The sequence below is a fragment of the Bos indicus x Bos taurus genome, chromosome 5, assembly GCF_003369695.1.
Source record: "Bos indicus x Bos taurus breed Angus x Brahman F1 hybrid chromosome 5, Bos_hybrid_MaternalHap_v2.0, whole genome shotgun sequence".
Classification (NCBI taxonomy): Eukaryota; Metazoa; Chordata; class Mammalia; order Artiodactyla; family Bovidae; genus Bos; species Bos indicus x Bos taurus.
Window position 1 is genome coordinate 93127742 of NC_040080.1, and position 25539 is coordinate 93153280.

A 25539-nucleotide genomic window follows, 5' to 3' on the forward strand; every position below is an offset into this window, starting at 1 on the left:
GCCAATAATAGATGCTCCTAAAGGTTGGTTGGTTGAATGAATGATCAGTCACTCAGTGGAACAACTGATGAATGAATTAAGCCTGTTTGCTGGATTAAAGCCGAATAAAACTAGTCAAAGTTTAATTGAAATCCCATTACATAACGTCCTGGAGAAGGAACCGGCAACCCATTCCAGCACTCTTGCCTGGAAAATTCCAAGGACAGAGGAGCCTGGCGGGCTACAGTCCATGGGATCACAAAGAGTCAGACATGACTGTGTGACTTTCACTATCTTTCTTTACATAAGGTAGTCCAAGCTAACAGAGATGATCTCAACATAAAGAATCCAGACCTCTTGAATTTGGTGTCCAGATTTAAGAAAATACATGTGCAAATGAGAGGCATCTCCTCTCCTCTCCAGTAAAAAAAAATTAAAAAGGCTATAGAATCACAGTATCAAGAATCAGTTTAAGAATCCATCACAGAATCACGTTGAAGTTGACTGGGCCTTTGAGTCACATAATCTGCCTCCCACCCAGTACTGGGATTCCCTCTGCAACAGGTCTGACTTACACCCCTCATCTTCCACAACTGCTACCCAAAGGATTATTGGAAGGAGAAATTAGCTCAAGGCCCAGAGGGTGGCTGTACACACACCCTCCTCAGCTTTGCTCCCTCAGAGAAACCAGAGTTTAAAAAATGAACCAAACTCAGAGCTGGACTAGCCTCTCCCCATGACTAACCATGACCAAGGCTATTTAAATTCTCTGTGTATCAGCATTATTAACCGATAAAGATGATCAGTAGTCTCTACCCTTCTGGTTCTCATAGGATAATAGATGGATGAGTTTTATGAAACGCATAGCAAAAATTAGGTCATATTTTTTTCTCTCTTAGTGTTTAAGTGTATGTACTTTATAGCCAAATAGACCCAGCTTTGATTTCATTTTTTTAAGTATAGTTGATTTATAATGTTGTGTTAATTTCTGCTGTATAGCAAAGTGATTCACCTATACATATATATATATATATATACACATTCTTTTTTAAATTCTTTTTTTACATTGATTTATCACAAGATATTGAATATATTTCCCTGTGATGTACAGTAGGACTTTGCTGTTTATCCATTCTACATTTAATAGTTTCCATCTGCTAACCCCGACTTCCCAATCCATCTCTCCCCTGCCCCCTCCCCTGTGGCAATCACAAGTCTGTTCTCTGTTTTGAATCTCAGCTTTGTCTCTGTGTGTCTGTGAGGAAATTCATTAACCTCTCTGTGCCTTGGTTTCCTTATCTGTAAAGTTAAGTTGCTAAAAATACCTCTCTCATAGTCATCGTCACATCCAGAAAGTACCTAGCACAGTGTAAGTGCTCAGTGTCCACTGATATTCTTAGCTATTTTTGTTTACAAATCAGGTGGAGAATTTCAGCTTTCATACCTGTCAAAAGAATCAACCCAATGAAGTAATGATTCCATTTGCTAATTAACAATTGAGATTCCCCAGGGAGTGTGAGAACAGCATGGGGCCAGATAGCTAGACCCACATCAACTCCATGATGAGATGCAAGGAAGCAGGCCTCAGTGTCTGGCCCAACAAAGAGAAATCCATGAACCAATAAGAGACGTGACATGGACTCTCCAGATCACTATGCGGTAAAAAGAATGGTTTCCAAAGAACTTGCAGTGCAGAAAAGCCAAACATTATAAGACTGTGCAAAACTAAGTCCCAAGTTAGAGATGCTTTGAGAGCATGGAGAATCAGAAATGCAATGAAAAGGGGGAATTCCATGGTAAGGCTTCAGGAAGAGACATGAGCTGGAACTTTCAAAAAGGGCAGAATTTGCTAGACAGAAGGAAAGACATTCCAACCCAGTTGGTCAGGAGCCAAGGCTCAGCATGAAAGCAAGCATGGTTAGGTTCAGGACCTGGTGACCTGGGTAGACTTTTATCATCTGTGGCTACACAACATCTTTGAATGTCTTCCCTTCATTTTGGTCATTTCCCACAGTGAGATCCCTACCTTCTTAGGGTAAAATCCAGGAAACACATTCCCAGATTCCTTTGCAGCTAGAAGCCAGGCCTGTGGCCTGGAACCTTTCAATGAGAGACACCCTCGTGACACCTAGATTCTGATGGAGACATCTGAGTCCTGATGGACAGAGGTGGGGGCTTCCCCAGTGGCTCTGAGGTGAAGAATCTGCCTGCAGTGCAGGAGATGCAAGAGACACAGGTTCAATCCATGGGTTGGGAAAATCCCCTGGAGGAGGGCATGGCAACCCAATCTTGTATACTTACCTGGAGAATCCCATGGACAGAGAGGCCTGGCAGGCTACACTCTATGGAGTCACAAAGAGTTGGACATAACTGAAGTGACTGAGCACACATCCACACACGGACAGAGGTGAAGTTTTGTTACTGCCCCTAAGCATCATTGGTACAGCAGCAATGGTCATAATGTTTGCTCCAGAGCTGCCTCTAGAGGTGGCTGGACATGGTTCCAGGCCATAGAACCCCCAGAGAGGCCATGAGCAACAATGTGCTTTAATAAATTATTTTCTATTTACATCCCAGGCAGAATGGATGCTCATATATGCAAGTATGAGTGCTGATCAATACAGGGATGAGACAGACCTGGCTAGAGCAGAAAGGGATTGTAGAAGACATAGGGGATGTGGTTGAGACAGGATGGAGGGCCTGCCTTTTGTGCCAAAGAGAATGAGGCTGCTGCATGACCAGGTGTGGGGCCTGAAGTGAAGCAAGGTACCTTTCTGCCCCACACTGGGGCAGATAGAGCCCACTGATCCTAAGTCACATTTTTCATTCCTTCAAGGGAATTGCCTTGGAGAGGGATCTTTGAGAAGGAAAGTCACAACCACCATTGTCATCAGATCTAGAAACTCTCCAACAGGTGGTGGAAGAAATGGGAAAAAAGTTTAATCTATTTTCTTTTTTTAATTGAAGTATAGTCGATTTACAAGGTTGTGTTAATTTCTGCTTTACAGCAAAGCGCATTTAATCTATTATTCTGCACCCGGGATTGCAGAGAAGACGTTGTCCACTAGGGGACGGGGAGCAAAATAGGGATCAGGAGTCCATTAGCAGGACAAGGGTGGCGATTCTGATTGGAGAGTCACCAGGGATGCAAATGATAGAAGAGGAGGAAGCAATCCATGAGTTGAAATTCTTGATGGTTGGGCCCAGCCCTCCAGGCTTGAGGGACCCAGTAAACATTTTGAGAAATCAGAGTTGGCTTACACTCATTTCAGCACCCGGATTATGAAGCTTAAGTAAGTAGCCTAAATACCTTCTCCCTAGAGAAAAGAGTGAGTCACTGTGTTGCAATGTATAAAATCAAAGTCTCACAGGGCTCTGTAGCCAAGAGGCCAGCCAGTCCATGCCTCTACCTCAGGACAGTCCCGCACACACAAACACACACATACACATGCACACAAGCAGCCTATCCTATTCAGAATGCCCATGGAAGGCAATTCGTCAAATCTTCTTGCTTGCTTAGGCCAGCCAGGCATCACCCTGACCCGAGGAACATCTTCTTAGATCTAGCTTTAATGCCTTCTGATCCAGTGGGAACTGGACTCCTCTTCATGGGATCAGTGAATTTGGAACCCAACCCTCTCTGGAACTGAAGGCCCCTTTTAACATCAGAAATGATCCTGACCTTCAAAACTTATATTTTCAGTATCTTTTGAGAATGTATTTTTTTACTATGAATTCAGCAATACTTTTAAATAAAACTGCATCTTATAATCACATGCATTTGAAAATGGTAACACATATATATGAAGACATACTGTTTATTCCCAGGGGGCACTGGTGGTAATGAACCCGCCTGCCAATGCAGGAGACATAAGAGATTCAGGTTCAGTGTTTGGGTCGGGAAGATCCCCTGGAGGAGGAAATGGCAACCCACTCTGGTATTCTCGCCTAGAAAATCCCATGGACAGAGGAGCCTGGGAGGCACAAAGAGTCACAAGTGAAGCAACTTAGCACATACTGTTTATTCAGTCTACAAATGTTTGTGTACATGTGGATGCTCAGAACCCTGACAGTAACCCAGCAGCCACCCTAACTGAAGCCTGTCAGCCTCTGTCTCAAACTCCTGCCAACCAGACTCTTCCTCTGCTGGACAGCTCTGTCCCTTAGACAGGCTCATGGTCCCCAGCTGAAATGCCCTGCTGGACTGTGACCCTCCACACTGCTGTCACAGCCAGGCTTCCTTGCCTCTGCGTCCATCAGCATCTGGTCCTAGCAGGCCTTCAGTGTGGCCTGAAGTGGAATGGATTTGCTCTCATCTGGCCTTTCAGAGTAACACAGACTAGCTTCCTTGGTTTCTGTATTTTCTTCCAACATTAGAAAATACTGTTGAATTTCCAGATACTGTCCTCTCAGTTACATATCCCCAATTGCTTCTCCCGATCTTCAGGACACATGATTTCCCTTCACTCCATTTTGCTCTTAAAATCATGGCGTTTAAATAAGATAAAATAATCAGAGGAAGGTAACAACCTATAATGGAAAAGAATCTGAATCATTTTTCTTTACACTTGAAAGTAACACAACATTGTAAACTAACTACACTTCAATTTTTAAAAATCAGGGCTGGTATAACGTGCACTGAAACTCTTAGGGGGACACTTGTGGCTGTGATGTGGGCACCGCTTCTTCCAGTGCAGGGGAAGAGTCTCTGCCCTTCTTTAGCAGTCGGCTCCTATCAATCCTGAGCCGGTGGAGGGGTTAGACGTGGGCTTTACCATGAAAGTCAGGCCATCCTGGGTTTGAAGCCTGGCTCTGCCTCTTACTCACTTACTGTGGGATCTGAGGCAAGATCACATAGTAAGCCTTCTAGAACCTAAGTTTCCTCATCTGTCAAATGGAAATAACAGATTAATCTGCCATAGCTGTTGTGAGAATTGAATTAAACAAGGTATGGCAAACATGAATGCAGCCTAGACATTGTCAGTACTCAGGGGACCCTGGCTGTTACTTTGTATTTGTCATTTTATGCCACTTTGGGGTGTACTTCTGTCCTAATACAATAATACAGTCTCTTCTGTTGCTCTGGACAAATCATAGGTCGATTCAGCAAATTGACTGCTCCTGTGATGACCCAGGCACTTCATTTTCTCCATGTTTTCGACTTCATGTTCTTCTTTCTCAGATGCAGAGCATCAGCCCCAATCAGCCTGCCCTGGGGCTATGAATCTTTATTGAACACTTGCGACTTTCCAGTCACTGTGTTCAGGCACCGTGAATGCAGTGATGAAGTTCCTGCTCTGCTAGAGCTCACATGCCAGCAACAAACAGACAGTAAAGAAGTAAATACAGGGACTTCCCTGGTGGCCCAGAGGTTAAGAGCCCACCTGGCCATGCAGGGGACACGGGTTCAATCCCTGGTCGGGGAACTAAAATCCCACATGCCACAGAGCAACTAAGCCAACTAAACTACTGAGACTGCGTGCCACAACTAGAGAAAAACCCCACATGATTCAGCAAAGATCTCACAGGCCACAGCTAAGACCCAACACAGCTGAGGACAGTTTCTGGAAATTCAACAGTATTTTCTAATGTTGGAAGAAGTACAACTGAAAGAATTACTTACTAAAAGAAGTAAGTACACATTATACCAGGCTGTGAAAAGTGCTATAAAATAAAGGCACCAGAAAAAAAGTGGGTAGACATAAGAAGCGGAGGAGGCAATGGCACCCCACTCCAGTACTCTTGCCTGGAAAATCCCATGGACGGAGGAGCCTGGTGGGCTGCAGTCCATGGGGTCGCTAAGAGTCGGACACGACTGAGCAACTTCACTTTCACTTTCCACTTTCATGCATTGGAGAAGGAAATGGCAACCCACTCCAGTGTTCTTGCCTGGAGAATCCCAGGGACGGGGGAGCCTGGTGGGCTGCCATCTCTGGGGTCGCACAGAGTCGGACACAACTGAAGCGACTTAGCATCAGCAGCAGACATGAGAAGGGTGCTATTTCATTGAGAGTGGTCTGAGCAGACAGCTGAGTGCGGTGAGGTGGCAAGGACATGCAGACACCTGAGTGAAGTGTGCGCTGGGCAGAGGAAAGCACATGTGCAAAGGCCCTGAGGCAGGCAGGGGAGGAGTGTGTTGCGGAGCAGCGGGGGACCAGCAGAGCTGAAGCAGAGTGAGGCAGGAGGACAGGCATCAGAGATGAGTTCTGGGGCTGGGGTGCAGGGCGGGGAGTGGAATCCCATCACACATGTGACTTTGACACGATAAGACTTGCTTTTACTCTGAGAGGCAAAGCCGTTGAAGGGTTTCAGCAAAGGTCAGCTACAAGGTGACGGATTCTAGGGGTCAAGGGGGAACTGATGAGACCTACTCCACTTTCCTTACCTTTCAAGACAGAAACCCGCCTTCTGCTTTTAAGTCGCTCACTTCTACCTCCTGGTGGAAGAGGAAACTGAAGGGCCAGCAGCGACAGAACATTCCCGAGACAATCAACAGGGCAGTAAAACTGGATGCAAAGCAAATATACTCCAATAAAAATTAATTAAAAAAAAAAAAAAACTGAACACGAGTTTCGCCCTGAAGAGCCTTTTATTTATGAAAGAGTCCTCTGTGTGATAGGAGCTCTCCACCATACTTGTGCTGAATCTTGTTAGTCTGGTGTGTATCCTCAAGCCAGAAGTTGTAAATAGCAGAAATCACATCTTGTCCTTGCTGGGAAATTCAAAACAAAAATGGGAAGTTAGTAAATAAATTGATTGAAACAAAAGGAAAAAAGAGGAGGAGGAAAAAACGTTAAGCAATCGTTTAACCTGGGGTAGAGAAAGTCAAGGGGAAATTTAAATTGATTTTTGAGTACAATGAGTTTTTTAAAAGTGTGGCTCTTGTGCTCTTCACTGCAGAATTTCAGGGAGTCCAGCTGGACATAGAGCAGAGGCTGTGATCAAGATAAGAAATAAGGTGACCATGAGATATCGTGTAAGTTATCAAAGGAGACTTAGGAACAGTGATTTACAGTCTCTGGCATAAAGCAGATGCTCAAAAAATACTGAAGAAATGACTATCACTATGGGGAGATAGAAGACAAGGGAATGACAGCAAAGAACATTTCCTCCTGGTGAACAAGACTGGGAAAGGAGGTAGAGAATCACAAGACTCAGCCTGACCGCCACGTGGAAAGGCAGTGAGATGCAGAAGTGGCCATTCCCAGACAGGAGTCCAAAGCATGTCCTGGGCCTACAGGCCACTCCCTGAAGGCAGGTTCCCCAGAGTTCCCTCTGTCTCTTTCAGACCTGCTGTCTCAGACAAGCCTCTTTCTGAGCTTGCCTAGTCTTGGAACACAAAGCTAAAGCCCCACACAAATCAGATGATGGGCCAAGCCACTCTCCATGCCTGGCCTGGGCCTTGCTCTCCAGCCTCCCTTCCACCACGTCCTGTTCCTAATCTGGTATGATGCCAAGCTACTGTGGGTTCTTATATACGCTACATGGCACCTCGATTCCCTGCCTCTACTCCAGTATTCTTACCGCCTAGAGCACCCTACCTCCCTGAGCCCCTTGCCCCAACTCCAGGTCCACAACTCTTTCACCTGATTGACTCCTTCTCAGGCTTCAAGATTTATCTCAGGGATCACCTCTTCCAGGAAGCCTCCTTTGATTCTCTTGGCAAAAGTGAATGCTTCTGGGACTTCCCTGGGGATCCAGTGGTCGAGACTCTGCACTCCCAATGCAAAGGGCCTGGGTTCAATCCCTAGTTGGGGAACTAGATCACACATGCCGCAACTGGGAGTCCATGTGCCACAGCTAAGAGTTGTCATGCCAAAATTAAGACCTGGAACAGCCAAATAATAAAATATTTCTTTTTAAAAACTGAATGCTTCTCCCCTGTGCTTTCAGAGCCTCATTGTTTACTTTTACCACTGCTCTTGCTTCCCTATAGCTCAAATGGTAAAGAATCTGCCTGCAATCCAGGAGACCCAGGTTCGAATCCTGGGTCGGGAAGATCCCCTGGAGAAGGGAATGGCAACCCACTCCAATATTCCTGCCTGGAGAATTCCATGGACAGAGGAGCCTGACGGGCTACAGTCTATAGGGTCGCAAAGAGTCAGACACGACTGAGCAATTAACACATACATCATTGCTCTTGCCACTCTCTTGAAAGTATGGGAAGTCTGAACTTGGCGTGTCTGCCTCCCCAACAACCCCCATACTCATGAACCCACAGTCACATGAAGCTATGTCCTCCCCAAGGGAGACAGCCCCGCAGTGAAGCCTGTCCAGCCGAAGTCCTCAGACTGTGGATTTTCTGACAGAAAGCTTCCGGTCTGATGAGAGGAAGTCTGCAGGCCTCGGAACAGCATGCAGAGAAGGGAGTGTGATCAGAAGGAGGCCCCAGGAGGCCTAAGGGAGACCCAGCAGGGTGAGCCAAGAGGGTGGAACGGCTCCCAGGAGACTTCCTAGAAGAAAGGGTGCCTCTCAGAAAAGGTTAGAGTCCCGCCCTCTGTCAGTTCATATACCTGCCCCCTTCACCACCTCACCAACATGGGAGAAAGAGTCTACCGTTGAGTCCCGATCTTCAACACAGCAAAAGATGGAGCAGGTGCTAAAGTGAAACCTTTTTCTCTCGGCCCACCCTTCCCTTTGCCCTAGCACCGAATCCTGAAGGGGCCACAAAGGGGGTCACAGCTCCCTCAGCCACCTCCCTAAGGGGCTCTTTTATGTTAAACAGGAGTCTTCTTAAATAAATTTTAAAAACACATCTGCTCTATACATCAGTGTCTCTTTTGCTGTCTCGTACACAGGGTTATTGTTACCATCTTTCTAAATTCCATATATATGCGTTAGAATACTGTATTTATGTTTTTCCTTCAGTCTTATGGACTCTGTGGGAGAGGGAGAGGGTGGGAAGATTTGGGAGAATGACATTGTAACATGTAAAATATCATGTAAGAAACGAGTTGCCAGTCCAGGTTCGATGCACGATACTGGATGCTTGGGGCTAGTGCACTGGGACGACCCAGAGGGATGGTATGGGGAGGGAGGAGGGAGGAGGGTTCAGGATGGGGAACACATGTATACCTGTGGTGGATTCATTTTGATGTTTGGCAAAACTAATACAATTATGTAAAGTTTAAAAATAAAATTAAATTAAAAAAAAAAAAAAACACATCTGCGTAGCTGCTTGCCTACAAATACAAACCTGTCTATGCAAAGATACACACGTACATGTCTCCTCTACGATCTAACTTTGCAAGTGGTTTAATTCAACTGAGGAGGGCCTGGGAGGCCCCGCAGTGACACTCCTGTGCTCCCGCCCGCATTAATCTGCCAGGCTTCTGGGTTTCAGCTTCTGGTGTGGCTCACTGTGACCTGCAGCTTCCTGGGGGGTGAACTTGAGAAGCCCCTCCCCTGCTTTTAATCCTTGACTCCTCCTTCCACCCCAGAAGCTCAGGGAAAAGGCCTATTCAGCATCCAACCCAGGGGAGGGGTGTAGTGAGGGGAAGAAGTCCAAGACTTCCTGCTCTGCCCACGGAGTGAGCCCCGGGACAATGCGGAGATTAACTTGTGAAGGAGCAGCCAGCAAGCCCAGGGAGCGGCTGCTTCTGGTAGGAGGCCCCTGCCAGGGAGCACAAGCCCCTGAGGTGCACCCTTCACTGCTCTGCCCTGCTGCCCTAAGCCTGCCTGTGAGCAGAGACCAGCCTGGGCAAACCGTGTGCCCTTCGTCTGCACACAGTAAGGTGGGAGGCACCATGTGGAACGATTGGAGTCTGCAGACACTCCCTGGCAATGGAGGGTGGGAGGCACCAACTGACAGCGGAGGGGGGAGGGGAGTGCAACCTGCAAACACAGCAAGAGGGATACAGGTCAGACCGCACACTGGAACTTTGCTGAAGAAGGGAAGATGGTGATGCTCCAGGTATCATCGGTCCAGAACAGAGGGTCCCCAAAGGCTGTACACCCCGACCCCCACCTCCGATTGTCCAACCAGAACCTCCAGGGCTGGCCCCAGTCAGGCATCCTCTACTGCCTCCACTCTCCCACCACACAGGGACGGCCATTCAGATAACCCTGACAGAGTCACCTGAGGACAGGGGCAAGTGAGCTCGGCATGAGAGCTCTATTAGAGCAACGTGTTTTCACTGCTCCATCCAACAACCGTGACCTTGTTGATTGTGCCAACAAGTTCCTGAAAGCCTTGCTGACCTGGAGGGAGAGCCGGTGCCTGGAGTTCCATGAAGACAAGGAGGCCTTGCTAGACACTAAGCATGAACTCTCCATAAGCGCCATAACCTCTTGTTCTGTATTCAGTGGAGACCCCTGACTGCCTGTCCCCATACCTGCCCTACGCCCCATGCCTCCACACTTGCACCCCTTCCCTCCAGATGCCTGAGTCTCAGCACTGAAATGGTACTGCCCTGCTTGCCTGCAATGAGCGGTCTCTGTACAACTGTTGGCTGTTTTGAGTCTGTGCTCCTATTCTGAAGGCAGCCTTCAGGCTTCACACACCGCACTTCTCTCCCAATAATCTGGGCAGATGACCTTAATAGGGACTGACAGATCCCTTGGGCCCCAGCCTCTTTCCCTTTTACCAGAATTCTGGGGACTTCTCCCAAGGAACAACACAACTGCTCAGAGATGAATGACAAAGGTGTTTTATTGAAGATTCACCCGAAGATGGATAAAGGGAAGGAGAAGAGTAGACAGGGTACTCAGGGGTTCTTGTCCCGACCTTGCAGGGTCGGTTGCTGCCCGGTGATGGAGGAGTTTGGTCCTGATGTAGAGTGAGATGCAGGATCTGGTAGGAGGCAGCGTTGGGCTGGGAGGGGACACATGACCCTGATAATCCTGGAGATGAGGCACCTGGTTGGATTCTCCTCTGTCAATGGGAGGTAAAGAGTCAGCCGACACCTCTCCCATTCCAGCTGGATCACAAGCCCAAATGGGAAGAAGCTACCAAACTCTAAGAGGGCAGAGTCCATGTCCTGGCACTGAGGTGACACTGGTAAGATGAGCCCCAGGAAAGGAGAGTGGAGGTAGAGGTGAAGGAAGCAGAGACACCAGGGCTGGGCAGGCTGGCCGCAGAGGGCTGCAGGGCCCCCGTCTCCTTTATCGGAAGGATTTCTTGGACACGGTGGTGGTAGAGATGATCTTGCCACTGGAACTGCCGCCGATGCCACCACCAAATCCAAAGCCACTTCCAGAGCCAGAACCCAGGCCAAATCCAGAGCTGCCTCCTAACCCTCCACCGAGGCCAACTGCGCAGGAGCCAGAGCCCAGGCCAAATCCAGAGCTGCCTCCTAACGCTCCACCGAGGCCTCCTGCGCTGGCAGCTCCACCAACCACAGCTGCGGGAAAAAGGCAAGAACAAGGTAACTCCATCAGCACTGTTACTGGGAATCTCACCCCAAACCAGGGCGAACAAACAGCCACAGTAGGGAGCAGACAGTACTTACAGATGCTCACAGCACTCTGGCATTCTCCAGACATTCTGTAGGTGAGAGAAAGAGCAGTGAACCTCAGCAAGCCTGGAGCCACGCTTCATTCAACAAGCCGGTGGCAAGCACCCTCCCCCTTGTTAAGCTGAATTGAGGCCTGAATGTGAACCTGCATGTAACATCCCGGTTTATAACACACCAGCACTGAAGCAAACGGTGCAGCAGAGGCGCCCTGGACTGGTCATGGCTCTGGACCCTCTCCGTTTCCCCTGTTCCCACCCTGCCTTCCCCACTCACCGGCACTCCTCGCCCTCCAGCAGCTTGCGGTAGGTGGCAATCTCGATGTCCAGGGCCAGCTTGACGCTCATGAGCTCCTGGTACTCTCGCAGCACCCGGGCCAGCTCCTCCTTGGCCTTCTGCAGGGCGGCCTCTAGCTCCGTGCGCTTGCTGTAGGCATCCTTTAGGGCCACCTCCCCACGCTGCTCTGCGTCGGCCACGGATCCCTGCAGAGTCTGGCACTGAAGACGATGGCAAGGGACAGGCAGTCAATCATTAGGGCCTGTTGTCAAGACCTCGAAATCTGTCCCCTCTCCTGTAGCCACTTTACTTGGCTTAGGATGTTAGGATTCTGTCTGTCCTCCCCACCTTCCCTGACTCATGCATTTTATTCACTCCTGCTAGAGTCCACCAATTCAACAAAATAAAACAAACAATGAAAAAGAGCCAAGAAACCTTATTTACTGAGGTGTCATATTATGCTAACTAGGTTACTGCTGAAAAGATTTGGGTATGACTTGTCCGTTTTCAGTAACTAAGTCGTGTCCAACTCTTTGCCACCCCATGGACTATAGCCCACCAGCTCCTCTGTCCATGGGATTTCCCAGGCAAGAATACTGGAGTGGATTGCCATTTCCTTGTGCAAAGAGCTACAAATCCCCTGCAGACCAGCTCAAAGTCTTCCAGCCTCATGCCTTGTCTGCTTGTCTACTCTGAGACATATCTTGGGCCCCTGGCCCTGTAGTGAGGCTCTCAGGTAGAGGTGACACCTACCTGCTTCTTGACGTTCTCGATCTCAGCCCGCAGCCTCTGGATCAACCTGTTAAGCTCTGAAATCTCATTCTTGGTGTTCCTCAGGCTGTCTCCATGTTGGTCCACTGAGGTCTGAAGCTGCTGGACCTGAGACCCAGGGAAGCAAGGGTCAGGGTTGTTTGGGTGAGGTCTATCCTCCAATGAACTCAGCAAGAATAGCCACAGGTGGCAGGGGTAATACAAAATGTCACATAATCTCCAGGCAGACCAGGATCAGTGACGCCCAGAAGAATCAGTTTACCTCTGACTTCTCTTGGGCTCGAGCTGATGATGGCTTGCTCACAGACATCAAAAGCAGAGCCCCAGAAGCCACCAACTCCAGAAAGACCCCCAGCACTCACCTTGATCTGGTACAGGGCCTCAGCCTCAGCCTTGCTCCTCTGGGCGATCTCCTCATACTGGGCCCGGACCTCAGCAATGATGCTGTCCAGGTCCAGATTGCGGTTGTTGTCCATGGAGAGAACCACGGATGTGTCGCTGACCTGGGTCTGCATCTGGGACAGCTCCTGCAGGGAAAATGTCTCATATCAGGCCTACTGGAGGGTCTTCCCTAATCTCTGACACCAGAGACCCACCATCATCATGGAAATGGCCATGCCACAGGCTCAGATGGGAGCTGACTTGGCATTCCCAAAGTATACAGAAGAGGAGGAGGGGTAAATTTCTATGTAGAAATCAAGTGGCTGGTGACATCTCAGGACAGAAGAGCAATGCCTGTAGTCTTCCCTGCTCCCTGAGGACCACAAGTCACTCCAGGTCAGGAGGCTCAAGTATATTGGCATGGAAGGGAAGATAATGATCTTTCTCACTGGAGAAATGCTAGACAGCAATCACTTCTATCCCGTGCAAACTTCAGATCTAATCCTCTAAGACAACCTCTGGTTTAGAGAATCTCTCGGTTTCAGTTGAATCTGTCACTTCAATCCTTTCTATCCATGATCTTGCTGAGAGCTCATGGCCCTGAAGTAAGGGAGTTGGAGTCCTTTCAAAGGACTGTCAATTCCAACCAGCAGCCTCACAGGTGGAGGCCTTCCCTAAATGGAGGGGGTTGAAGATGGAGTCCTCACCGCAGCATAGAGGACCCTCAGGAAGTTGATCTCATCGTTCAGGGCATCCACCTTGGCCTCCAGCTCCACCTTGTTCATGTAGGCAGCATCCACGTCCTGCAGAGGAGAAGGGAGGATAAGAGATAAGGTACAAGCATTCCAATGAGGGGCAGGGGGCATTATGTGACACACAGGTAGCACCAGGTGAGGTGGTAAGGGCCTCACCTTATTTGGCCTGTTCTGCCCCTAAAGCCACCTGCAGACATGGAAGTTAATTATCCATATGGGCTTTTTTCACAGCCTTAATTCCTAATTCAGTGAGGTCTGGATAGTACTAAGGAAGGGTGGAGCGGGGCGTGGGGGAGAAGGTCAGGATGAACCAAACCCGTGATTCAAGCCAAAGACCACTCCTGAGGGAATTGGGAGCACATCCCTACCCTCCTTCAACCCTCACCTTCTTGAGGACCACAAAGTCATTTTCAGCAGCTGCGCGTTTGTTGATTTCATCTTCATACCTGGGAGGGGGGATGAGAAAGAAAAGACAACAGCCCCACAGGGGGCCAGTGTTTCTCACTCTTTCCTGCTGGTTTTCAAACACCTATTGGAAAAAATCCATCTGATTGGCTACATTTCCCCACGTTCATGCAGATATTAATTTCATTTACATTTGCTGAGTAATGACCTTGTGTGAGACAACAGTCTAGATTCTAGTTTATTCAGAGGAGTGAAAAACAAAATTGAAAAAGACTGTTTGCGAGAGATAAGGTGTGAGGAGGAGAACAAGCATGATCTGGTTGATTTGATTTCAGTAGAAGAGCTGTCCTTTGGCTATTAGGTGGACTAAATTCTTAGGAGAGTTGCCAATGCTCCAGTTCTTTTTCTTTGGTATGAGAGTGAATTGAGAGAGGGAGCTGGTATTTTTCTGTTTCATCCCATAATGAGCATACTAAAAGCTACTATGCATTCAATGGTCATTGTACGCCCAGCACTACGCTACCTGCTTTCTCTATCTCATTTAATGTCATTTAATTCTCTCAACCTATAAGGTGGAACTATTATTCCCATTTTAAAGATGAAGAAGGACCTCCTTGGTGGTCCACTGGTTAAGACTCTGCACTCCCTCTGCAGGGGGGCATGAGTTTGATCCTAGGTCAGGGAACTAAGATCCCACAGTCTGCACAGTGCTGCCAATAAATAATAATAATAAAGATGAAGAAAACTAAGATTCAGAGAGGTTAAGCAAGCCGGCCAAGATCACACAGCTTCGTAAGTGGAAGAATCAGTATGCCAAGCAGGTCCATCTCTCCTTACAGCCTGTATTCTCCTCAGCCTGCTGTGTTACTTTCCATCTGTTTGGTATATGCCACGCCCAGCTCCCTGGACCTATCACTCATTTTCTGTTTGGGGCAACTTAGAGCTGATGACATCCTATTTTAAAAAGTGACCATGTAGATGCAGAACAGACTGGAGGTCATCCCTGACTCTTCAGGGTCTCTTCTGAGCCTGGGAATCTAAATGACTGAAGAGGAGCCCCTGGCCGGGGCACAGTCAGATTTGCTGGACGGCATTCGCTCCCTACATACTTGGTCTTATAGTCCTCCACGCTGTCCTGCATGATCTTCAGCTCAGACTGCAGGCGTCCTTTGTCGTTGGCTAAGGAATCCACCTGCTTCCTCAGGGCATTGATGTAGGCCTCAAAGAAGGGCTCGAGGTTTTTGACAGATGTGGTAGTCGTCTGCTGCTGGAGGAGTTTCCACTTGGTCTCTAGCACCTTGTTCTGCTGCTCTAAGAACCGCACCTGTATTTAACAAAGGCACCAACCAACTGATGAGAGCCTGAAACTCTGGCAGGAGGGCTGGACCACACCAACCCAGTCAACCCAAGCCAACCTGGAAGCCCAAGAGCCTTCAGAGTAAGGCCACCACCTTACAACTTCAGGCACCATCTGCTGGAGTCAGTATGGCACCCCCCCTCCACGGAAGCAAGTGGGCCACATGTGTTGGGAAGAACAGAGCAGAGCCCACGCATCGGGGCCTGACTGTGCAGCAAGAACAACTGGACCACAGGGGTCCAGAAGGCCTGGGAAGAATTGCTGAGAAGAACATTGAACTTCTATGAAATAATAAAACAAATTCAGGAAACACAACCAGAGCCTAGGGGCTATTGCACTCAGTGTGACCTCACCCAAGGCAAAGGAATCATAAACTCACTGAAGATGTTTTTAAACAAGCTTTCTTATAAATGGACCTCGTGTGTCCCTGTGAACCTGTGCAGAATGGAATATAAAATGTCTAAGATCCAGCACTAGACATATTCTGAGTCTCATAGACTCAGTCCTGCAAGGGAACTTCCCTGAACTTTCCCTCTAGGAAGAGATCTAGCCAGATAAACCAAGGTGTAGCATGACATTTCCACTTTATGTGCCTCAGAATAGAAAAGAAAGCAGATAAGGGTGACTGATCATGATTTGAACTTAAACCGATGATGGGAGATAAGACAAGTAAGCACCCAACCGTCAGTCTTACTTTTGCACCTGTAGGTCCTAGAGTCATAGTGAAGCCCTTTTAAGCTACTAGGGATTTCTTCAAGCTAGCAAGAACAAATATTCCCATTCAATCTACGCCAAGATCGTTCATTCTTGCCCCATTCATCTAAGAGAACTGAGACTTCATTGCACAGAGAACCAGGGCACCCTGGGCCAAATGTGCTCACCCACCCATTCGGTCATTCGTCTTGGAATTAATGACTCTGTGGAACTAATCTGTCTACTATTATCCATCACACATAAACATGGCATACAGCGCAAAAGTCTTGAACCTCTAGACCTTGCAAGGAGAAGGAAAGTAGACTACAAAAAAAAAAAAAAGGAGAGATTCAGCCCACTCCCTCTTCAAAAAGACCCCAAAATGAGCAATTTTGCCCAGTCAGGAGGATGAACACGATGACCTTCTGAGGTCCTCATGGGCCCTGGAATCTGCCACTGGAGTCAGTCCCTCTCTCATTTGAGAAAGCAGCCTGGTTTTCTTCTGCCCCAAAATCGGAAGTGCCAGTAGTTAAGCAATCGTATTAGCTAGAATGAATGAACTATATTATTAAACATGTTATTTCTGAAACCAAAATCTAGAGAAAAAGCAGAGAAACGATGTACCCGTTTTATAGCTGGGGTGACTGGGCCCAGAAAAGTTGAATGATTTGCCCAGAAGCACATAGCAACCTCAGGGAAATTCAAACATTGAACCGCTTTGAGCAGCCTGTTTTCCCACCAGCCACAGGATAAAAGAGAAAGAGTAACGGTTCTCCTTAACCAGGTAGGAAACAGAGGCCCAGAGAAATCCACAGGTTTCCTAAGTCTGCAGCAGGATTAGGTATGAGATGCTGGGACTCAGAAGCCCTGGCTTCTACCACCTTATCTGACCAAGGGGCCGCTCACCTTGTCGATGAAGGAGGCAAACTTGTTGTTAAGGAGCTTGATCTGCTCACGCTCCTCAGTCCGGACCTTCTGGATCTCAGGGTCAATCTCCACGTGGAGTGGGGTCAGCAGGCTCTGGTTGATGGTGACTTCCTGAATCCCTCCAGCAGGGCAGACCGGGAAGCCAGCACCACCTCGTCCACCGAAGGAGCCCCCGAATCCACTGCCAAAGCCACCAGCGCCGAAACCAGAGCCAAAACCTCCAGCAGCCCCAAAGCCACCTGCAGCCCCGAAGCCGGCACCCTGCCGGCACCCGGCCATGCTGATGGAGATGCTCTTGTTCCCCGCAAGGTTGTAGAGGCTTCTGCTGCCGAAGCCCCCAGAGGAGCAGCGGCCTGCACCCCCGGACATGGAGGCTGAGCTGAAAGCAGCCTTCTTGACCCCACCTACGATGGCCGAGCCGCAGCTAAAGCCACGGGGCCCGCCTCGCACATACTGCTGTCTGGCGATCATGACTGGAGAGAGACGAGCAAGCTCAGAGTTGTCAGGGAGAAGCAAGAGGGGCCAGGTCACTGACTGCAGCAGCACCAGTCTGGGTCTCTTATATGTGCTGGAAAGCAGGGCTTGGTTGCAGGGGCATAAAGGGAAAAATCTGAAACATCTCTGGGCTTGGCCTTTGGCACTGGCCCATCCTTCTTGCACCTGCTGAACATGTCACAAACACACCTACAGAAGTCATTCGGAGGGCACACTCTCTTCCCCGAGAAGCTGAACCAGTGTCCCAGGGCCTCCTGGGTCACCACCGCCCCCCCACCCGACACTGTACTCTAATCTCACCAGCCTCCAGGGGCCTCCCTGCTCCAGACAAGACAACCGTTGCTCTGTCGCTCACTCCACAGAATTTGGAACCTGAGAGGCTGACTTCAAATGCACGCTTTGCAAACCTGCAGCTAGTCATTCTCTGGTGCTCAGTTGCTTCACCCATAAATTGGAAATAATACAAATATTTGCCTTCACCTTCTGTCAAGATCCTGAGATTACAAGGAACGAGGGCTCTGTAACCTGTCAGAGACTGCACGTATATTTGTCACCAGCATTTCTATTCCTCTGTGTGCACTTGGCCCCGAAAAGTGTGTCCCCAGTGTCTCAGATGGAAAAGAGTCCGCCTGCAATGCAGGAAACCCAGGTTCAACCCCTGGGTCAGGAAGATCCCCTGGAGGAGGGCCTGGAAATCCATCCAGTATTCTTGCTTGAAGAATCCCATGGATAGAGAAGCCTGGTGGGCTACAGTCCATGGGGTCACACAGAGTCAGACACGACTAAGCAACTAACAAGCACACACACATATATACAAAAGGGGAAATCCATAGTCCAGCCTGCTAGACTTCCAAACCTGTAGATCAGGACTCAGCTTGGGACTTCCTTGGTAGTACAGTGGTTAAGAATCCACCTGCCAATGCAGGGTACATGGGTTCGATCCCTGGTCCAGGGAGATTCCACATGCCAACAGACTACAAGCCTGTGCGCCACAATTACTGAGCCCGAGCTCTAGAGTCCATGCACCGCAACTACTGAAGCCCACATGCCCTAGAGCCCATGCTCTGCAACAAGAGAAGCCGCTGCAATGAGAAGTCCATGCACCCCAACAAAGAGTAGCCCCAGCTCTCTGTAATTAGTGAAAGCTCGTGCACAGCAACAAAGACCCAGGGCAGCCAAAAATAAATAAATAGTTTTTAAAAAGACTCAGCTTGGCTTGATACACAATTATTGAAAACCTACTATCTGCCAGGCATGGAGCTGGAGGCGAAATACAGGTGACTCTGCCTCGGGCTCTCAGGACTTCCATTCCTTCTTGGGACTCCAGCCTGCATTTACCAGATTCTAGGTCAGCACTCTCCAGCCTGGGTCCTGACTGTGTGCCACGCTACTCCATTTGCTGCCCAGTCGTTTGCTTGGCCCACTAGGACAGGCCATGTCTGTTTTCCCATAACAGTCTCAGCATTTGGGGCAGGAGCTGGAACAATGGGGTGATGGGGACATCTTTGGCAGAATAATGAAACCTATGAGCCCCTTCTCAGAGCAATGTTTTCAAATACAATACCCTAGTTTTAAGCTTGAACTTAAAGTCTTTCCCACTGAGTGCAGTGGATCTGTATTCAAATCCCACCTGTTGCTACTAACTGGCTGTGCAGTCTTGGGCAGGTCACCTAATGTCTCAGAACCCATAGATCTTAGATGATCTCATAGATCATGAGATGATGTACCTACAGTGCCTGGTACACACTAGGTCTGGAGACATTCATTCTTACATCCTGCCCAGGCTTTGGTGTTGCCACTTTTGAGGAGAAATCAGATGAATCTTTATCTCTCTTCTCAATCTCTAATGAGACTGCTATCCTGAATCTGGGGAACGGCAGTGAAGAGGGCGTTCGTGATTCCCACAGGCCCAAGCTGACCCTGACCAATTGAAAACTGGCCACTGCAAAAACAAGCAGCCCTAGACTTCCCTGGAGGTCCAGAGGCTAAGAATCTGCCTGCCAGTGCAGAGGACAAGGGTTCGATCCCTGGTCCAAGACAATCCCGCATGCCACGGAGCAACTAAGCCCATGTGCCACAGCTACTGAGCCTGCGCTCTAGAGCCCAGGCTCCGCAACAAGAGAAGCCACAGCAATGAGAAACCCTCACATTGCAACGAAGAGTAGCCCCCACTTGCTGCAACTAGAGAAAGCCCTCACAGGAACGCAGACCCAGCACAGCCAAAAATAATTAAAAAAAAAAAAAATGAGCAGCCCCTTCCGTGCAAAGAGACTGAGGAGGCCCGTGGGATGAGAAGGTGCTGCATGGATCCAGGTCATGGGAACCAGGCTGCAGGAAGACTGGACTGGCTGGGAGCTCTCTCCTCCAGCCAGCTCCTCTCTCCCCACCCCCACCCTCATTGCCTCTCCCTGCCCTCCTCTTCCTCTACTTCTCATCCACACCTCACCCTCTGTCCCCATCGACCTCTGTCTTTGCTGGGCTCCCTATGCACCTGTCCAGATGGCCTCTAAGTAAATGAGTGCTTGGAAGGGCTATGGCAGTGGGACAGGAGACACCCCCCTCCACCAGGGTTCCATCAAAGGTCCACTGGAGAAAGCCCGAGCCATGGTCCATCCACCTGTAGTAGGGGAGCCTTCTAGAGCCAAGACCATCTCCTGTGAAGGTCAGGGTTGGACATCCTTCTCTCAGTGAGTATTTATGAAGTGCCAGCTTTGTGCCAGGCTCTGTGCTGACTGCTTTATATACATGTGATCATGGAATCTTCCTAGAAGCTCTCTGTAGTCAGCATCACAACGGTGCTTACAAATGATGACTTGGAAGACCCAGGGGCGGTGAAGTAGCCCCCAGGGTCACACAGTGATGGAGCTAGGACTCCAACTGACATCAGTCTATTCCCAAAGGCTCTGCCCTCCCTGGCCTCTCACCCATACCATCCTGCCTGATGTAAAGTCAGTTTGTCTAATTTGTACAGCGGTCAATCCAGATTTGGGCACCTGAGCAAACCTTGAACCGGCTCTGAGGACGCGAGTATGCAAGGGTTTACCGATTTCCACCCTAGTGGGCATGGCTGAGGCTGCAGCTGAAGGAGCAGGGAACAGCTGGAGCCACCCTCTAGGGGAGCTGAGGTCTGATTGTCTGCTTTTCTGCCCTGAGGGTGGGAAGGGGCAGAACCCAGGGCTCAGACCCCTCACCTGCCTCACCTCCCACTCATGGCTCCATCCTCCTGGCTGCCTCTAGGGGTTGACGAGGACCTTTGTAGGCTAGGAGGAGGGTTTTCCTCCCCAGAGATGTAGCCCCACGGTGTCTTGTGATGTGTCCATTGTGTCTTATAGTCTATAGCTCTGACACCCCAATGCAAGAGAATCCTGCGTCCTTAAGGTGTGTATAAAACAGAAAGCCAACAGAGGTGGAAGGGACTTTAAGGGAAATAATCTATAATATATAATCAATCTTATTTTGTGCCTGTGGGACACCCAAACCATGGATCCTCAATGGAGGTACTTCTCATCATGCAAACCCTAAGTTGAGGCAGAGGTCATCCCTCAGACAGAAAGATGAGGGGAAGGCTGCCTGGCTTTCCAGGTAACAGTTACTCTCCCACAGAATTGCCATCATGTGCTGGACGCTGAGTGCTTTTTCTTATAAGAATTCCCTTCCTCACAACAACCCAGCTAAAGGGGGTCGCCAGGCGGTTTAGAGCTACAGACAACCAAGGTTGAGAGAGCTTATATAATTTGACTAAGATCACACAGCTAGGAAGTGGTGGAGGTAGGTGGCCAGTCCTGTCCATCTAACTTCAAAGCTTGTGACTTTGATCTCTACACCCCAATGGTTTATATCAGAATCTGCAGGAAAAACAATTATACAGGAATTTTGACCCGTAGCTTGTGGTCCACCAGAGCAGCCACAGGGCCTCCGCCAGCATGCTAAATGTTCTATCCCTGCTTCTGCCAAGGAATGTTGATCAGATCATGTAGCCCTGTCCTTACAAGTAACCAATAAGATAGGACCCTGTCATGGGGGGCCAATTCTGTGTCCTCCAACTAAGTCCAAATTAGCTAAATGACAAATCCTACAATAAACCCACACCAAACAGAAAGAAAGTTCTAGACTAGAGCCCTATTCTGTGGTTCATTATAAAGTCAAAATTTCCAGAAGTTCACAAAATCCTTGGACTGTAGCCTGAAAAACTCAAGGCAGCATGCCCTCAGTGTACAAGAGAGCCCTTTCCCCCGAGGGAGAAAGGCAAAGAAGAGTTTCCATCCGTGAAAAGGGGAAGGTTGCCTCCTGCAGCCCTGGGCCAGAGGCAGGAAACTGGACCAGGTGACTCTACCTGGAAGCAGCAGCTAAAATCCGGTTCCCTGCCCCACCTCCACAGCTTCCACTCCTGTCCTTGTGACCCTTCCTCAACTGGCAGCCGTTCCCCATCTTGTCAAAGAGGAATAAGCAGCTGACAGGGGTGTGGAGGAGAGCGGAGGGTGTGTTTGCCCGGGGCTTTGTGGGTGAGGGAGACAAGCCCTGGCATTCAGTCCTGGGATTACGGGGATCCCAAGTCTTTTACTCTTAGCCCCAAACCTGGTGTGTGGTGTGGGAAAGCACCCCCGCCTGTCCTGACTGGGTTGGTGCCCTCACCCTGTTCAGTCACCCAGCCTCAGCCACCCCTGAGTCACTCCATGGGGAGCCAGAGCCAACTTGGGGATCAGAAATTCTACAGAAAGGACCAGTCAGCATTTCGGAACGGGGACAGTGAGGGCAGAGAGAGGGTGGAGAGCCCTTAGAATCGGGAAGTGGGGTCTGTGCACAATCCCCCCTTTCTCAGGGGCAGAGAGCATTTCTGGTCTCCCCCACCCCCCAGGCATGTGTCAGCAGGGGTAACCCAACACGTTCTGGCAGCAAAACCATTCTTGTCATCAAAAACAAATGCACAGCCCCATTTGTAAAACAAGTAAAAGAGGAGATGCTCTGATTGGTGCAGAGGAGGGAAATATGAAACTTCTTGCCTGCTGGCCTCTCCCAGACCCCTTGAGAGCAGCCCCTGGGGTTCTGAGTCTCCAGAAATTCAGCCTGGAAACCCCTGTGTCCGGGCCATTCCCAGATTTACACGAGTATTTCTAAGTAACATAACAATTTGTCCTTAGTGGATCTTCCTGGCCCATAGTATAATCTTTGCATTTTGTTATATGATGAAGCTGTTTCTATTTCTTAAGTCCTAACTATAATTTCATATCTTTTTGCCTTTTCATATTGTTCATGGGGTTCTCAAGGCAAGAATACTGAAGTGGTTTGCCATTCTCTTCTCCAGTGGACCATGTTTTGTTAGAAGTCTCCACCATGACCCGCCCGAGCCTACACGGCATGGCTCCTAGTTTCACTGAGTTAGACAAGGCTGTGATCCATGTGATCAGTTTGATTAGTTTTCTGTGATTGTGGTTTTCACTCTGTCTGCCCTCTGATGGATAAGGATAAGAGGCTTATTATGGAAGTTTCCTGATGGTAGAGGCTGTCAATCCTAAAGGAAATCAGCCCTGAATTTTCACTGGAAGGACTGATAATGAGGCTGAAACTCCAGTACTTTGGTCACCTGATGCAAAGAACTGACTCATTGGAAAAGACCCTGATGCTGGGAAAGATTGAAGGCAGGAGGAGAAGTGGACAACAGAGAGTAAGATGTCTTGATGGCATCACCGACTCGATGGACATGAGTTTGAGCAAGATCCAGGAGTTGGTGATGGACAGGGAAGCCTGGCGTGCTGCAGTCCATGGGGTCGCAAAGAGTCGGACACGACTGAGCAATTAAACTTGAAGTGAAATATAATTTCAATAAAATTGTTTCTCTGTTAGGATATATACATATGTGTATATGTATAACGGAATCACTTTGCTTTACACTTGAAACTGACACAGCACTGTATATTAACTATGCTTCTTTTTTTTTAATTATCTGATTACCACTTCCAGTTAGCTGAATTGGAATTGTGAGAGTGAGCACCCTTGCCTTGTTCCTGATTTTGGAGGAAAAGCTTGTGACCTTTTACCTTGAAGTGTGATGTTAGCTGTGGGCTTGTGATAAATGTTGAGGTATGTTCCTTCTATACCTTATTATGCTGAGGTATGTTCCTTCTATACCTAGTTTGTTGGTAATTCTTATATGAGTGGGTGTTGAATTTCTTCAAATGCTTTTTCTTCATGCATTCAGACGACGCAGATCCCTGGGTCAGAAAGATTCCCTGGAGGAGGGCATGGCAGCACACTCCAGTATTCTTGCCTGGAGAATCCCATGGACAAAGGAGCCTGGTGGGCTACAGTCCATAGGGTCCCAAAGAGTCAGGCATGACTGAAGAGACTTAGCAAGAAGCACGCACATTAAGATAATCATATGATTTTTTAATTTTTTATTCTGTTAATGTACCACACATTGATTTGTGTATGTTGAGCCAACCTTGCATCCCAGGGATGAATCCCACTTGATCATGGTGTATTATCCTTTCAATGTGCTGCAGAATTCAGTTTTCTAGTATTTTGGGGGGAATTTTTTTATATCTATAGTCATCAGGGATATTGGTCTGTAGTTTTCTTTCCTTGTAGTGTGCTTATCTGGCTTTGATGCTAATCCCATGAAATGAGTTTGGGAGTTTTCCATTCTCTTTGGGGTTTGGAGAAGTTTGAGAAGGGTTAACATTAATTCTTCTTTAATATTTAGTAAAAAATTTACCAATGAAGCCATCTGGTCCTGGAATTTTCCTTGTTGGGAGACGTTTGATTACTGGTTCAATATCCTTACTGGTAATTGAATGGTTCAGATTTCCAGTTTGTTCCTGATTCAGTCTTGGTAAGTGATACATATCCAAGAATTTATCCCTTTCTTCTAGGTTGTCCAGTTTATTGGCATATAGTTGTCCATAACAACCTCTTATGATCCTATGTATTTTTTTATAATTTTATTTATTTTTGACTGAGCTGCTTTGCACAGGATTTATCAAGTTGTGACAAGCTGGGGCTACTCGTCATTGTGGTGTGTGAGCTTCTCATTGCAATGGCTTCTCTTGTTGTGGAGCACAGGCTCTAGATGCATGGGCTTCAAAAGTTGCAGCACGTGGGCTCAGGAGTTGTGGCACACAGGCTTAGTTGCTCTGCAGCCTGTGGGATCTACCCAGACCAGGGAATGAACCCATGTCCCCTGCATTGGCAGGCAGATTCTTACACACTGTTCCACCAGGAAGTCTGATCCTGTGTATTTTTGTGGTATCAGTTGAATGTCTCCTCTTTCTTGAATAATTTCATTGATTCGGGCCATCTCTTTTTCCCTTGGTTAGTCTAGCTAAACGTTTTCCACTTTGTTTACCTTTTCAAAGATCCAACTCTTAGGGGGTTTTGTCTTCTCCACTATTTTCCTGTTTCCTATTTAATCCACTTCTGTGCTAATCTTTATTATTTCCTTCCTTCTTCTAAATTTGGACTTACTCTGTTCTTTTTCTAGTTCCCTGAGGTGTAAAAGTTAAAATGTTTATTTGGGTTCTTTCTATTTTCTCAATACATGTGTTTATAGCTATCAATTTCCCTCTTAGAACTGCTCTTGCTGCATCTCGTAAGTTTTGGTATCTTGTGCTACATTTTCATTTGTCTCCAGATACTTTTGTATTTCCATTTTTAAATTTCTTCTTTGATCTGTTGGTTATTGGAGTTGTTTGGAGTGTACTGTTTAATTTCCATGTATTCATGAATTTTCCACTTTTCCTTCTGTTATTGGTTTCTGGTTTCATACTCTTGTGGTCAGCAAAGACGCTTTATATCATTTAAGTCTTCTTTTTTTTTTTTAATTTTATTTTATTTTTAAACTTTACAATATTGTATTAGTTTTGCCAAGTATCGAAATGAATCCGCCACAGGTATACCTGTGTTCCCCATCCTGAACCCTCCTCCCTCCTCCCTCCCCATACCCTCCCTCTGGGTCGTCCCAGTGCACCAGCCCCAAGCATCCAGTATCATGCATCGAATCTGGACTGGCGACTCGTTTCATACATGGTATTATACATGTTTCAATGCCATT

General features: G+C 48.1%; 1 protein-coding gene across 1 annotated transcript; it reads right to left on the minus strand.

The window, feature by feature from the left end:
- Positions 1-10612: 10612 nt before the first annotated feature.
- KRT4 (keratin 4) lies at positions 10613-17531 on the minus strand. Its single transcript, XM_027542961.1, has 9 exons — positions 16977-17531; positions 15130-15344; positions 14001-14061; positions 13568-13663; positions 12842-13006; positions 12462-12587; positions 11709-11929; positions 11430-11464; positions 10613-11321 (listed from the first exon to the last, which is right to left on the minus strand). Exons 1-9 carry the CDS (start codon positions 17466-17468, stop codon positions 11083-11085), a joined length of 1650 nt encoding a protein of 549 aa, XP_027398762.1. The 5' UTR covers positions 17469-17531; the 3' UTR covers positions 10613-11082.
- Positions 17532-25539: the final 8008 nt, after the last annotated feature.

Coding starts and splice junctions, on each gene's coding strand:
- KRT4 (XM_027542961.1), bottom strand. CDS start 17,468: ATGATCGCCAGACAGCAGTATGTGCGAGGCGGGCCCCGTGGCTTTAGC. Junction 15,345..16,976: donor TTGCCTCCTTCATCGACAAG/GTGAGCGGCCCC, acceptor TGTTAAATACAG/GTGCGGTTCTTAGAGCAGCA. Junction 11,322..11,429: donor CCAGAGTGCTGTGAGCATCT/GTAAGTACTGTC, acceptor TTTTTCCCGCAG/CTGTGGTTGGTGGAGCTGCC.